Below are 15,567 nucleotides of genomic sequence, written 5' to 3'. Positions count from 1 at the left end.
TAATCTCCCTAACAGTCTCCAAAGAACAATTACATGGTCTGTGACATTGCTGGATGATATATTCAGCTGGGGAGACCACCCACTTTCTCCTCCTCCTCCCTCCTTATCCTCCTCCTCCCTTTTCTCCTTTTCTAGCTCCCAGCCCCACGGAGTCCCATAGCAGATTAAGCATCAATACTGTGATGCAATTCAGAGTCTGTTGGTTTTCCGAATCACTAAGTCGGTTTTATGCTGAGGACAAGCTTTTGTTTCCACAACATCTGGTGAGGAGAAGCTGCCAGCAGTATTTACGCTGTGGATATCTGCTTTTACTGATTTTTTTGCTTGTCTGTGCATAAGGAATAAGAGCTAAGGAAAGGAGACTTGATTATTTCTTCAAGCCTGTTTTCTTTAGCAAGAATTGCTTCACTTCTGCCAGTAGTGATTTAAAAACATAGTATGTGACAGTACATGGAGGCTATTTCTTGCTTGTTTATCTTCCAATTGCACTGAAGACATGTTATGGTCCCCGAAATTTTCCTTATCCAACATGCGTGTACGGCTGACAGCAAAAGGGCTGCTCCGAAACATTCGTCTACCTTCTGGCTACAAGAAAAGCACTGTTATATTTCATACAGGTTTGTGGTTTTGTTTTTTTTAATATGACGATTAGAGCATGCATTGAGGGAATATCTTGTTTACTTCAACAGCAGCTTATTTTTAGCAAATAAAAACCGTACTGGCCATGACAGTTTTTGAATTTCATACAGAAGTCTGACTTCTGAGCAAAGTAGTTTCATATTCTAAGTCTGTGTGTGTGTGTGTGCACCTGTGCTGAGCTGCTTGTTTGGAAGATGGTTATTCTGTTTATGAAATGCACATTGGAATTTGCTTTCCTCCCACAAGTCCAAAAACAGAATGAGGAAGTCTGTGCTATTAAATATTTATCTAATCATTTTAATGATTATCTGCTGGGAGTGCTATCTTTTCTATACCTTGACTGGGTGCGGGGGGGGAAGCAGGGAGGGAAGTGGAATGAATGCAGGCTGTCATGACATGGCTTTCTGTCTGGGAAATATTTAAATACTTACATGTAGATATATGTTACCATACATGGCATGTCGAACATGTCTTATTTGCAAGTAGGACAAGCAAACTTTTATGCTCACTTATGTCAATACAAACCTAAAAAGTATGAAGTTTTAGAGACATTCAAGACAAGTGTACGTGTTTAAACTGCCCCCTGCAAAAAGCCAAAACCCCCAACCCCCAAAACAACGAAGAAAAACAAACAAACAAACAAAACCACCACAAAATTCTCAGCTGCATCTGACCTGATTTTCCTCTACAGTGGCAGGTAAAGCAAATAAAGCAAGTATCTGGAATAGGAACAAAATTATGGAAGCTGAGCTTTGTTCCAGGACATTTGTTGTTTTGGCAGAGGGTGGCAGTTGTTTGTTTGTTTTAGCTAAGATACATGACATCTAATGAAAATTATGGCAGCCTGCGTATTACATAAGTCTTTTTCACCACTGCACTATTTGTAATTTGCTTGCATTTTACTTAGGGAGGAGCAAGCAGCTAGATAAACTAGTTTTGCAGAAGCTCTTCCTCTCAGGCATTTCCTTTTTCTTGAACACCACCCTCTTCGCTTTTATTTTTTGGAGTTGAGTTCTACCCGTCAGCTTTCCTTCCTGTCCTGGCATTTCACGTAGCAGTTTAAACCATTTGCCTTGTCATTACTTATCCCTGGCAAAGTAAATCCGGTTTCTGAGTTCCTCCTGGATGATAAATTTAGTTACGAACATAATACAGGCTGACTATCCAAACATAATATAGACTTCTGTTTGCAGCTTGCTTGCATGGCTTTAAGCTAGGATTAAAATACCTCGACGCTAAAAATTCTTATGTAAGGGAGTATTTGTGCATATACCTACATCCCTGATGTTGCTAGCAGCGTGAAATTGCCATATAGCACGTAGTCCAGGGACAAAAATCCTAAAAGAGAAGGGGGGCGAGAAAATGTTCAGTCTGCCAAATGTTCATTAACTGCTACTGAAATTTGTAGAATTTTGAAAAAGAAAAATAGATGTCAGTGCATGTATTAAGGGAATTTTACAATGTTAAGAATCCATTTGTGGTTCTGTTTCATTTGAGTGGATGTGAAAGCAAAACCTGCCTGCAGGATGCCTCTGTTAAATACAGCATGCAAAATAGTTTGCTAGCCCTGTGTTCTAGTTAAGCAGCACTTCACTAAATAAGAAGTGCTGAGTAGACCTTCTGTGTGTTTTCTCTATGTGCAGTATGTACAGGCTAATGGTATAGCATTGAAGGCTTAGAGAGGTTTTTGCCTCGTTTCCTCCTTCTGCTTTGCTCTCCCTGTATCTTGTTAAGAAGTCAGTGTCTTAGCAGAAAGCTGACCACTGGTTAGCTAGAGCTGAATATACCCAAAAAGTAGGGCATCTGAAAACCAGGTCATAGTCTGTAGTGGAGAGTGCAAGCATGTATAGATATACTGTGGTTTTAGAAACGGTGGAATGCATTGAAGCTTGTTAGTGATTATTTCAGGTTCATAAAACTCAGCAGGAGTAGATCAGGCAATGCCAATGTATATCACAAGTGTAAAAGGCTCTTTTTTTTTTTTTTTTTTTTTAGTTAAATACCAGGAGGAGCCTATTTGTTTTTTCAGTGCCCGTATGAGTATCTTTTCTTGTAGTGGTTTAATTGGATTAAAATAACATGTGGCTTCTTTCCAAGGTCACATAAGCAATGAGAAATAGAATATACTAGGGACTGTATCAACAAATAAGAGAGGGAGTAATTGAAAAAAGGAATTTTGGGGTCCACGCAGAAAAGTGAATATATATGAATGTTACGTAAGCAACATGCAGTTCCAGTTTTGGTGCAGCTTGCACTTTTCATAAGCAGTATCATGGATTTCATCGTTTGCTCCCTTCCATAATAGCATAGGCCAACTGCCTTGTATGACTGTGGAGCATCCTTGAGATACTTATGGCAATTGTTGAAATGTGAAGTTTTAAATTAGTCTAGAGCACAGGTCAAGTTAGATTGTTCTGTTGCCATGTCTTGGCTGACAGTTTGCAGTGCAGTAACTTGGTGAAATTAGGATCTAAGCACTATTGTGAAGAAGAATATGAAACTTGCTCTTGGGTTTTCATTCTGAGTTGAGGATATTTTGCAGCAGCATGCTGCAGTTTCTTCACAGTATGTAGTATGGCTGGACATCCAGGTGTTTATACTGGTGGTGTTAGTCTAGATTAGGCATTGTATTTATAGCAAAATGGGTTCTTGGGCTGGAGTGCGTTTGCACTGCTTACATCTTGTCCATGTGGAGGTGTCAAAGTAACAGGAGTAGTTCAAATCTCTTGCAGCGTAAATATACAGCCTGTTCAGGGGAAACCAAATAAAATTGGATTTTTTTCTAGGAATGGAATAAATCCAGAGGAAATTTGCTGTAAAATTTAAAGTGTTTCTTAAGGTCATTCAGCTTGTTGCCTTGTGTCAAACTTCTATCGCTGTGTGCTCTACGCTGCTTCAAGGTCATCATATCCAGGAGTTTCTTCGCCCTTTAAATGTAGGCAGACATCAAAATGTCATTTTTCTCAGCTGCTGGAAGTATAGTACACCTGCATTGTTAGCTGTATATAATGAGTGTCCTCTTCAGCAAAACAAAAACACTGAAACACTTCAGGAAATACTTTATTTACCCATCCTGTGACTTGTAAAACTTTATTTATAGCAAGTAACTGCAACAAAAATCTCAACACTTCAGAACTGCATAAACATGATAGGTATGAGTTAAGTATGAACCAGTGTCTTTCAGTGATGAAATACAACATTTGTTTCCTTTATCAAACCGTTAAGGACTTTTACCAAAGAGTGACTAAAGTGCTCTTATGCTCTTCATGCATCAGTGGTGTGACAGAGTAAATCATCATCTCTATATGATTCTGTATAAACTGCCAGAGAAAGACTCTTTTATGAATGATTCAAAATAGTCATTTTGAGTTACTTAAGTTTTCTCTTGCATAAAGATAAATTTCTAGACAAGGAACTATTTTTGCAAATGGAGGTCAAAGCTCTTGTGCCTTTTGTTCAGAGTTTTTCAAGGTTTGTATACTGAACTGTACTGTTGCTTTTGTGGTAAACTGTTTTATCTCAAAATATTTTCATCCAGCCCTTCTTGCTGCTCTTCCTCTTTCTCTTCTTCTCCTAAGCAAACTGTACTTAGTACTGTTATCTCTCTGGTGACTTCTATTGCTTGCTAAACTTAGTTACTCTCTTATTACCTAGGGAATAAGAGGGGTCTCAGAGGACAAACAGTATCTGATGTCATTACAGGAATACCAATTTTAAAAATTTCCTTTTTGCCTTGCTAGCAACAAGCAAACATCACAGATGACATCCTTTTCCAATATGATTTCTTCCCTAAATCCTGCTTCAGATCACATTGGGAACTATGAAATTACTTCTGCGCATTGCAAACCAGTGCACTTAAAGGAGGATTCTGAAAGCCTCAGGTGTCAGGAGTTGCTTAACTGTTCATATGCCTTCTCCTTCCCCCCCCAAAGAATAACTGAAGCACTGATTAATGTCTGATGCTACAGTTTAATATGGAACTGTAGAAAGCTACCCAACACACTCAACCCTACTAAGTATTCTAAATTGAGAAGTCTGCTGAAGAGATTTGATATAGGATGAGTATGTTAAATATTTGTGTCACCTACCAAGGAAAAATTCAGAAGTAAAGCCAGCTTATCTATTCTGAGCAAAAGAAGTTGGATAGCTGGAAACCATTCATCATGGGGGATTTTGGATTTAATCATGTTCCTGCTGAAGTGAATGAGACTCTTTTGCTCCTGACTTCATCTATTCAAGACTGGGTACTAAATGACCTGCCTCATGTGCTTGAGTTCAATCTTAATAGGTCATAGCTTCAGTAGGCATGTAGGTGATAGCTAAATGGAGGGTCTTATTTTCAGATGGTAGGGCTCTGTTTTGGAGTTTTTAAGTATAGTTTGTACTCTATCCAAGTCTCATCCAATTGATGCATTTACAATGGGTATAAACTGAAGATAACAGTAGTTCATTTCAAAGGAAGCCTGGATAGCAGAAGGGAGCTGCTTAAAAAAAAAAACCCAACAAAAAACAACCCACCAAAAAACCCCACAAACCAAGAAAAAACACAGCAAAGTCAAAACAATAACTTCTATGTGATGTTAACACTTAAACTGTGCATATATTTAATAAAGCATGAAAATGAATGTAAATGAGGAGCTTTGCTCAAAAAAATCTTTGGAGAAAGAAGAACTAGAGCACTGTGAAAAGCAGATGTACGGCAGCTTTTGCATTCTGGCTCCGCTGTAGTGAGTGATGTTGGATTTTGTTATTGCTTCACTTAAACGGATTAATTATATGTGAAGGATGCCTCAAGTATTTGTCAACATGAAATAAACAGAATTGCTGCTTCAAGCCCAACTTCATAGAAGAATAGTTAATTGGAGAGTAAATATAAAAGACCTAGCAAATTATCTCTGCTAATACCATTGCATATTCTAAGTGTGCGTTTGTTCCCACTTGATATGTCTAATAGGGGAAAAGGGTCTGGCTGCAACTTCTATTGCTATGAAGTAGGTTGGGGTTTGAAAGTGACAGGTAGCTACAATTACACTTCAAAACCCTGAATAGCTTTTAAATTACTTTGGGGGATTTCCAGTATGGTAAAACTGGACTCTAAACTTTTAAAAGCTGCCTCTACCAGATTTGCAGCTTGTGCAAATGAATCTGTTACCATAGCAGAAATAGCCTGCAGCACTCAGACAAATAAAGCATTACTACCTATTTAGTCCTTTTAATTTGAACTTTCTAAGGCATAAAGCAGTAGCTTTTTTGAGGAAAAGGATACTGTGAAATTTCAGTGCTAGAATGCAACATTTTGAGTATTTACAGCCAACTGGCTCACTGTTGTGTTACCCTTCTTTCTTTGTTGGCACAGAAAACTGATGTGGGAGGGGGGTGGAGGGCAAAAAAATTTCTTGCATCTTCAATTAATCAAATATAATTATATGCTAAGTACTGTGGAGGCAGTACTGAATAGATTGGGACCACACTTAGCACTCTCATTGCAATCAGTGGCAAAATATGACAATTTCTCGTTATAGATTGGCTGTTGATTTAGTGTCGTATAATGAAGCAGTGTCTCCCGTGTTTTTATTATTTAAAAAAAACTCTAATTCCTGAGTGGCATGATGCATAGGAAGAACATAGGTCTGAAGTTGATAGATTTGATGCCGTTAGGAAAAGTGCTGGTGTTCCAAAGAGCTCTTGACTGTTTCATCAAATGTCATACCAAAAACTAACTTATTTGGAAAATTATTTGCAAGCAGACCCCATCTCTCTTGGCTTCTCTTTCCCCAGAACAAAATTCAATGAAGGCTGCATTGGTCAAGCTGGCTAGCTTACTGTGTTCACCTGTACCTCTGTTTGTTCTTCTCGAGGCGTATTTGCTGTCTGTGATCCAACAGAGTAGTGTTGTTGTCAGAAAGATGTGATTGAATTAAATCTTATTTTTAAGAGGAGATTAAGCAATTATTTTTGCCACGATAATATGGTAAACTAGTACTGCAGAATTACTAATTAATTATTTAGATTACAGTTAGTGGGATCACCAGCACCTTTCTAACCATGTCTACCAACAGTGCTCTTCCCCATTACCTTTTCCTCGTCATGGAGTATGGTTTCTGTTCTCAGTCCTACAGGGAGAAGAAAATAGCATTTGATCTTCTGAAAAATGAATGCATCCGCAGTATAACTTACAACTTTAAATCTTCTTAAAAAAACAAAAAAACCCAACAATAAAAACCCCTATTCAATTTAGCTGTCCACATACTCAAACATAGAAATAACCCACCTTAAATAACCTGGCTTGTATCTGGTTGAGATGTTTCTTTACAGTTGCTATTTATGAACCTTCCATTGGTATAATCTTTACTGATGTCTAGTGGTTGTAGCGAGGGTGCTAATAACTCAGGGTCCTGTGTTCCAGTCCTGGTTAAATTTATTTTTGATACTTCTTGTCATGGTAGTATGCTGCTTATACATTTATAGCAAGTAAAGGTTCTTTCTCAAGATGCTCGTGTAAACAGTTTGCATGCGATGTTATGGAAATACTTCGTTAGGCAGGAAACAGGACAGCTGGGAACATCTGTGGTGAAATTCTTCTAATGAAAGCTCATCCTTTTCTTAAAGAGAACTAGCAGTCCTTCAGTAGAAAAGTCGGGGAAAGTGTAACAGATAATATTCATTAATGACTCCACTTCTTTAATAATATTTTTAGACTCTCAGATATTCCAGTAGCCTTCATTTTTATCTGTGTGTGAATATTGCTAATATCAGAAGCACTTAAATTATTAAAAAATGTTATATTTATACTTATTACAAGAATAGACTTTGTGCTAAGCCTTTTCAAATATTTGAAGTAGTTAAACAGGAATATTGGAAATGCTTCCAGCAGAAGAATGAGTGAACTTATAAAGCCAGTTGCAAATCATTCTATTCCAAATAAAACAGAAGGCTAGAAAACTTTGCTTTCTTTAACTGTAAGCATAGGCCACTTGTTGTATAACAAATATAAAATCAAGGCTCACTTATTTGCACAAATATTACAGTACAATCTTACCACCTGCTTAACTCACTTACCAAATTAAGACATTTTGCCACTCAAAAAAAAAAAAAAACCCACCACCTCCTAATATGAAATTAATAGCATAACCCTATTAAACCTGTATTCCTGTGTCTTGGGAGGGACCCCCCAGCTAGGGCTTAGGGTCAAGGAAGGCAAGGTGCATGTGTAACGTACAGCGAATATTTTTCTTGCTGCACTGGTTAGTGGCACAAGTAGAGGTATTTGTAGTTAGAGATCTTTGATAGGGATTAACCTCACATAGCGGTTTTGGTCTTTGCGGTAAGTTCCAGGTATGCCCCAGTGAACACTGCTGTTACATGAGGTATCAGCTCCTCAAGAAAATTTCTGTAGTCTTCTTTCCCTCCCTCTCTGCCCACCACCCAATTAAGCAAAAATGTAAGTCTGCTGTCGTTGTAGTTGCTTGTTAGCTTAAACAGAAGAGACTCAGGGGAACATCAAATGCAAAGAATGGTAATGAATGTTTTAAACCTGCTCCACAGGAACTGCTTGGTCTCCACAGCAGGCGCGGCAAGGAATCCCTGCTGGAGGGGAGCGCTGGTATCTGTTGGGCAGCCTTTGCCAAAGCGATCTTTAGTTGCACGGTTTGGCTAAGAATCATTGGGAAGAGAAGTCCCTTAACTTCCAGGTGCAGTCAGCAAGCAGCAGCAGGACTGTGTGCCTCTCAAAGGGTGGGGACGTATTATACCTTGTGGCTAACAAAAGTGCTGGGTGCTGCCCTGTTCTGTTTTGTTTTCAGCTTGGCAAGATGTTTTCACATGGGCTCCGTTGGGTTGCGCTCAGGCTGTTCCTGAAACAATGGTGTGCAATGTTCTAGGCATGTCCCTGAGGAGGCATCTTTGCCGCTTAATAATAGGAAAACTGCTTAACATAACAGGAAATACACAAATAGGTCCTTAACTATAACGTGTGACTGCCAGGAATTGTGTAAGTGCATTTTGCGTCTCTTTTGAAAAGGGGTTGTTCCCGGAGCACTTCAGATGCCATATTTTCTGTCTTGCACTTGCGCTGAAGCACGGAAGATTGAGTTCACATGGATGATTTTAACCAGCAGCAACTGAAGTGGTTCTAATAAGATGCTATTTTATTCTGTTGACCAGCAAATTGTGTTTCACCACCAGGGTAGCTTTAAAGTACTATTTCAAGGTTAATTTTAGACACGTGTTCAACTATGCTGGTATTCCTTAAAACATGCTATGCTGCTGCCTTCTAAAATACATTTTCCTAAAGTTGAGAGCATATCTCTAATTTTGGTGGCTGCTTAAATTTTCCTTCATTCTGCAGAGACTTTACTTCATGTTAACTGTGTAATCAAAAGGATGAATAGCACAGGTATGTAAACTGTAAATTGGAATAGTAATATATATATAGAAGTAAAAATAACTTGTGCTCTGTGAACCAGCCCGGTGGAGATGGATATGTGCAAATACCATTTCTAGTGCCTTAGAAAAACAGTACTGATCCAGAGTAACCTGGAGTCTTAACCGAGCTATGAAACAGTTGTAGAAATAGATAATCCTCCAGTTACAGATAGCAAAAGCTTAATGCAGCTTCTGTTACATGATCTCTGAGACATGCCAGTGTAGTCCTCTGCAAATAGGGTAAATGTATGCCTCTGTTCTGTTGTGTGGAAATAGTGGTACGGATTAACACTTTTAGCAACGTAACTGCTTGGTTATTTTTTTAGTTATGGGAAAACACTTAATTTGGGACTGAACCCGAACTCATCAAATAAAGTCAGTGTAGCTGGGGAGGCACAGCCTGCTGGGTTGCCATTTTGGGCTGTGAAAACCAAATGAGGTATTGATTGAAACAAGGTCACTGGGTGATACCATAGTGAACAATGTTGAAAATGCTACATTAGCATTTTCTACGTAGCTCTTAAATGCTCTAGGGCTGATTCTTGAAAGGATTTGGGAAGTGAAGCAGTTACTGTAAACTTTACTCTTCTCAGTTCATTTCCAACCTGTAAGCTTAAATCATGCCTATATCATCACTGAATTTATTTTTTTTTTTTAATCCATGAGCAAAATTCATGTCCTAGCTTGGTCTCGGAATTGTTTTATACTCTATACACAGAAATTTGTGACTTCTCTAAAAAGTGAATCGCTATGTACCAAAAGGAGAATTTGAATGTTAGCTGTTTATTTTGTAATTTGAAATTGCAAACTGCACTCATCTGTTTTACGAGGAAAATGTTAGAACTGAACTTTTTAGTGATCTTTTAGTAGATAAAGTATGATTATTATGGATAACTTAGCAATGATTACAGTGCTTCCTACATGCTTAGAAGTGCTATCACCTCGCTTTTTAAAGAACAAAAGTGAGTTTGAGTCCAATCTTGATTTATTTGTCTTTAAATGTATTTAGAGTTTCACAAACATAGGGGGCCATTGCAGGATATGTTCAGAAACAGTTTTGGCACAAAGGCAATAATACAAAATACAACCAAGGCTCTGGAGGCTCTTTAAGGTCCCACTGTCTGTCCTACTTTTTTTTTCCATAATATCCTTTAGGCAGCATTTCAGTGCCATGCTTAAGTCCAGTGACATTTGTTACAGTCATATAACATCAGCTCACACTAGTGTGATTGAATAAATAGCTTCTGAGGTCAAACTAAAAGCCACTCTGTCCTCTCCATCCAAGATAGCTGCAGATACTGCATAAGAAATGATGTTGCATATTAATGTGCTAATCTTGTGGTCAGAAATGTATTTTACAGGTCTCTTGTACAGTTGTTCTCAAGGAAAGATTATGGTTCCTTGCAAATTACTGAGCCTTACATAGATTCTTACTCTGAAAAACTTTGAGCAGTTCAGAAAAAATAGAGAGAAATATCAAATTCTTTAACATTAAGCTCAGCTAATAAATGTTTTGACAGTTAACTAACCATGTGTTGGTTGTGAAGGAAGAATTGCTACATTGAATTAGGGGCAGGCACAGTTGATGAAATGAAGCTCAGTGATTCAGTTAGAGTTCCAAATTAGTTATGGGTTGTTTTGGGGGTTTTTTTGCCTTTATTGCAACAAAGTGGACCTCCATAGTGCATAAGGAGAAAGTGATTTTCAAACTTAAAGCCTTAATTCTGTATGCTATAAGAATCCTGTTTGGATTTGTTTGAAGACCTTCCTACAATTATCTGTTAAAGCCTAGGGTTGTTGGAGCCAAGTTTGATACATAGATCTAGAATAAATTTATAATGCATAAAATTAAGTCTGTTAACTTCCCTTACTCAGATTTGTAAGAGTGTCTCTCCCACTTACTTGATATTTATCCCTAGCATGCTTATAATACTTCCCAGTCACTTTGGAATGAAGCATAATAACAAGTAGTTGAAAATAGTTAAGCTGTCTACATATCTGACTTCCCAGAACATAGGAGACTGCCGTGCACGTGTGAGAACAGAAGAGAAAACTTCTCAGCTAGCCTGTTAGTATCTGTATGAAATATGTGGCACATAGAGAGATTATAGTCAGTGATTTAATCTATGTGAAATCAGATCAGGTTTGAGCTGGAAGAAAAGATAAAATGAAAAAATGCAGGGGCATGTTTTCTGGTGAGACTTGAAACAGTTGAGCAGTTTGTTGAAATGCCTTTTATAGTAGTGAACACAACACAAGGTAGTGTTGACCTTGCCTCAACAAGGAGTGATGTAAATGGTTTCTGGAGGTTTCTTCCAGCCCTATGTTTCTGATGCTGAGCATGGTAAGGTGGACTACAGTACTAAGGAAGGAATGAGTTCAAGCATTGTAACTCAGATGGCTTCTTCCTTTCTGGCTGTGCTTCAGCCATTTCACCCCTGATAGCACGTGAGAGCTGGGATCTTCAGAAAGGCTGGAAAAGGAGAAAGGTTGTCTTGACATCATTCTACTCTCTGGTGTTGTGTGAGGGTTTCCTACACACATGTGGATATATAGCAGGCTTCTTCCTGTAACACCACACACACACACTCTCTCTCCCTACTGAAAGTCTTTTCCCATATGTGAAGTTGCTCCACGTCTAAGTATCTGCAGACAGGGGAATTGGCAGCCTTGAGTGTATACAAGAAGGATGTGGAGGTAAGAAGGCATCAGGATTTGCACTGCGGAGGCAATTAATGAGATCTGGGAAAGTCTTGCAGATGGTAGGAACTAATCATGGTGGGATTCCCTGTCCCAGTTGACTGGCTCTTGACTTTGTAGACAGAGGCTGCAGAACGAAGGGCACAAATATGCCATGTCCTGTACTTGTGATGAAGCAGTAGAGGGCACCAGACAACAAGGAGCAACTTCTTGTACTGGAGGTGGAAATGGAGAGAATAGATAGAGGAGAGGAAATAGGAGCAGAGAGGAGTGAGGAACATCAGTCTTCAGCATCACACTGTGCTTGGTTCTTTGTGCAGGTGTGTGTTTCAGGGATGACAAGGCACAGCTGCAACTATAAGAAGGTATGCAGAAAAAAGAGGACTGCTTCAGATGTCTCTCTGCCTACTCAGAGCAATATCTGAACTAGAAACTTGCTTAAGTGTAAACCCCCTATGTAAACATAATTGCTAGTCTTCAATAAAGCAATTTTTTTCCCCTGAAAAGCTAGGGAATTCAAAGATTTAAGGTTGCCTGTGGCTTATATTATGAACTGATGTAGCAAAATTCAAATGCCTAAACCAAGGATAATAGATTGTGATATAGTTCACAAACTTTAACTTGGTTGTTATTGGCCAAGGTGTCAGCACACCGTAACGCATCCTCATGCAATTACGTTCCATCCTGTTGTCATCTTTGTCCTTAGAAATGGATGACTCGCTGCACTGGTTTTTCTTAAGGTGGATGAAGGGTTGTTTCATTAGTGTACATACAGCTAATCTCTCTCATATCAAAACATCCATGCTCCAAGCTTTGCATTATTAGTACAATAAACTAGTTCTACCATCTTCCCCCTCCTGTTCCCTCAGACAGTGGTATGTAGCACTGTGTGGTTAACTAGCATGTGTCAGGCTTTGTCCTAGTTCAGGACAGGCTAAGAAATCAAGCATCAATATTGCTCTTGGTTATTCAGAAAATAATCAGAACAACCCTGATCCACTGGTAGTCTAGCTGGTGCATGTTAGAGTTGTCTTCTGTAACTTGCATGGCATTTCAAATTTGTTTTAGTTTGTAGTCATCTCTGAATGTATGGTGGGCTTAATATTTTTATCTTTGTAGTTGATTTGTGGCTCATATTCATGCTTGATATGTATTAGCTAGATGAAAACCTAAGTCAATTACAGTTCCAGTAAACTTGACTAAATATATTGTGAATGCAATATTAAGACAAAATCACTTTGTACATTAAGTATTCAAAACTCAACTAGTGCTTCTGTAAGATAGGCCTGTAGTAGATAACGTAAAACGTGTTATGGGCACAATGCTGAGATTTCAGAGTATTAGTCAGGCTTGCGTGTGTACTATGCATTTAACAGGCAGACATCTGTCTGATACATTAATTACACGCTTAGTGTTCAAGTCTGGGACTCCTTTAAGTCCTTTGTAAAATGTGACTTGTAAAGATTATCCCTTCCAATCTTTTAATCTCCTAGAAAACTTGGACATTGCTATTTTGAAGTGTTTTTTAAACTCTTTCCTGCCATCATCACTGATTTTGCCAATGCACCACTACTAGGGTTGACAAAATGCACGGCTGCTTGGCATCATCTCACCCGATGCTAACTTTGGCATAATCAAGACTGGAAAAGAAACAGCTACTGGTGAAATGACAAAGAAATGTGTAACACTAAGACAGCATAGGGCACAGTTCAAGAGTGTTGATCACCAGACTTTCCTTCAAAACTTGCTCGTTAAAATATGCACAGGCTGGTTGATGAGGCAGTTGCAGCAATGACGTGAGTTGAGCTAACACTTGTCTTTGTGCTTTTATTTTGGAAGCCACCAGCAATTTGGAAGGCAGTGCATTTTCTCAGATGCTGTTTGGGTGCCTTTACAAACATCGTAATCTAGCTCCTTGCAAAGCTTCAGTATAAGGTTAATGTAGGTTGTAAAACATAAATTATAATCTTCAGAAATGTGAGGCTAATGCGACATGGAGATTCTGTATGCTTAATCAGTGTAGTAACAGATCATACCAAATTACTGGCAAACAAAAATGTGTGTTGTCAACATGTTTCCTTTAGGGGGGGAAAAGCACTGTGTTCCAGGTGATCAGTAGTGTATTTGACAGTGTCCTAAAACGGTTGTACAAGCTTGAGAGCCATATTCTGTAGGACAGGTAACATCTTAGGAAAACAAAGACACATCAGTGTTAATCACTCAGATGAAGGCATGTTTTTGGTTGAGAAACACTGAGGCTTTGATGGATGGTTCATTTTAATAGGCATGTACTTGCAGGGAACCCAGTTCAAAGGCTGTCATGTTGGTAGGAGTCTGTTGGGGTAAGAACTGGAAAGATGATGATGTACTGAGGCTTATCTAGGAGCCTTAGTGCAATGTCACACTTGGATTGTTGGTATTTTGTTTGCCTTGAAGTCATGGCTGCCCCCAGCACCTCCTGATTGCAGGGAGAGTTCTCTTTCCCTCATGAAAAGATGGCAGGAGCATGCTCATAACCCAACAGAAAAAGTCCCAGACCATCACACGGTAGGGGAGAGGGCTTGCTACAATCTGTGCCTTATCACTTCAGAGCCTGAAAGAGTATGAAGTATGTGTCAGATTAACTGGCAAGGAGTAGGTTGGCATCTGTCTTCAGAAGAACCCTTGTGCAGAAGGGGTTAAGGACTGCTTTGGGTTGCTGAGCCTTTTGTGGAGATTGTGCAAAAGCTCACTTAGAAAGGTGTGTGGCTGGAAAACTGGCCTGGCTTGCTATCTCTTGGTTTCTTCCCATGTGTCTGTATTTGCAGGTTTCCTCTTCCACCCGTGTTTCTGTGTAAAGTATGCCGTAATGAAATGGTGCTCTTGGTTCATGCTCCGTTTGTTGTGTCAACAAGCAGGAAGCTAATAAAGAGCCACATGCGGTGTATTACAGTTTCTAGGTAACAGCTTTAGGCTTCTTAGTTCGTTTTCTTAACTAATAGTCAGTGTTGTAACAGACAGGGAAGTGTTTGACATGCTAATATGTTTTGCTTCAGAAGAGACTTGCTCCTGCCAGCGTGAAACCCCATGTGGCCAGTGCTGCAAGATATGTGTGTGCTAAGCTTGTGATTAAAACGTTAAACAGGCATAGAGCTCTTTGAAGTATGTAAATACATCTGAGACTTCCCTTTCCTTTTCGCTATTGTGTATATAAAGGGAATATACAGTTTTGTGGCTAGAAGTGAGGAGCGAAAAGGGATGGATTTAAAATGTTGTACTGAGGCTAAAAGTGCTATAATACTGTAAGTCAACAGATGAGTTGGCATGGCAGGATGGACACAGACTTTAGAAACAGTACTTCAGACTGAATGCCTGGAACAATATGTGATGATTCTGCACTCCCCCTCCAGGCTGTACGGCATTTAAAAACATATGCTGAAAAACCTTTGTACCCCTGCAAAGAAAGGTAGAGGGATTTCTGCTGTGTATGTTTTAATCCTGCTGAGTCAGGTTAAGCATCTACATCAGGTTTTACCTGCCTGCAGTTAAATTTTGTTCAGTTCCTGCAACCTTTTTCAAAAGCCTCTGTGGTGGTGGTTGTTTGTTTTGTTCAGAACAACTTGAGAAGGATTTGATGGCAGCTAAAATAAGCTGATGTTCCTGGACATGGGTTAGTGTCTGACCTTAAAGAAGGGAAACTCAAGAGGTTATGGTAAGAGTAAAGGAAAGGGAGAGCTGCCGTGCTGCTTTAGGAAGCGTTTAGTTGTCTTGGGCTTCAGACCATGTTGATGCGGGGGGAGATGCAAGATGAGAAGTGCTGTTTCT

The 15,567-nt window shown here is 39.1% G+C and overlaps 1 protein-coding gene across 7 annotated transcripts in view; it reads left to right on the top strand.

Annotated features, from left to right (window-relative positions):
• The window catches only part of MTUS1 (microtubule associated scaffold protein 1), a 131,436-nt gene that overhangs the window by 74,688 nt on the left and 41,181 nt on the right, over window positions 1-15,567 (top strand). Inside the window, exon 1 of one of the 7 annotated variants that reach the window (XM_009474265.2) lies at window positions 152-617. The exons of the other annotated variants lie outside the window; for them this stretch is intronic. Coding sequence (XP_009472540.1) covers window positions 497-617 — 121 coding nt within the window. The 5' untranslated portion in view covers window positions 152-496. Of the gene's footprint in view, window positions 1-151; window positions 618-15,567 lie in introns of those variants that run through there. 7 annotated transcript variants of the gene reach the window in all.

This window comes from Nipponia nippon, unplaced genomic scaffold (genome assembly GCF_047370975.1).
Source record: "Nipponia nippon isolate SJK-2023a ecotype South Korea unplaced genomic scaffold, ASM4737097v1 scaffold_6, whole genome shotgun sequence".
In the NCBI taxonomy this organism is placed as follows: domain Eukaryota; kingdom Metazoa; phylum Chordata; class Aves; order Pelecaniformes; family Threskiornithidae; genus Nipponia; species Nipponia nippon.
This window is presented reverse-complemented; position numbering and strand designations above follow the sequence as displayed.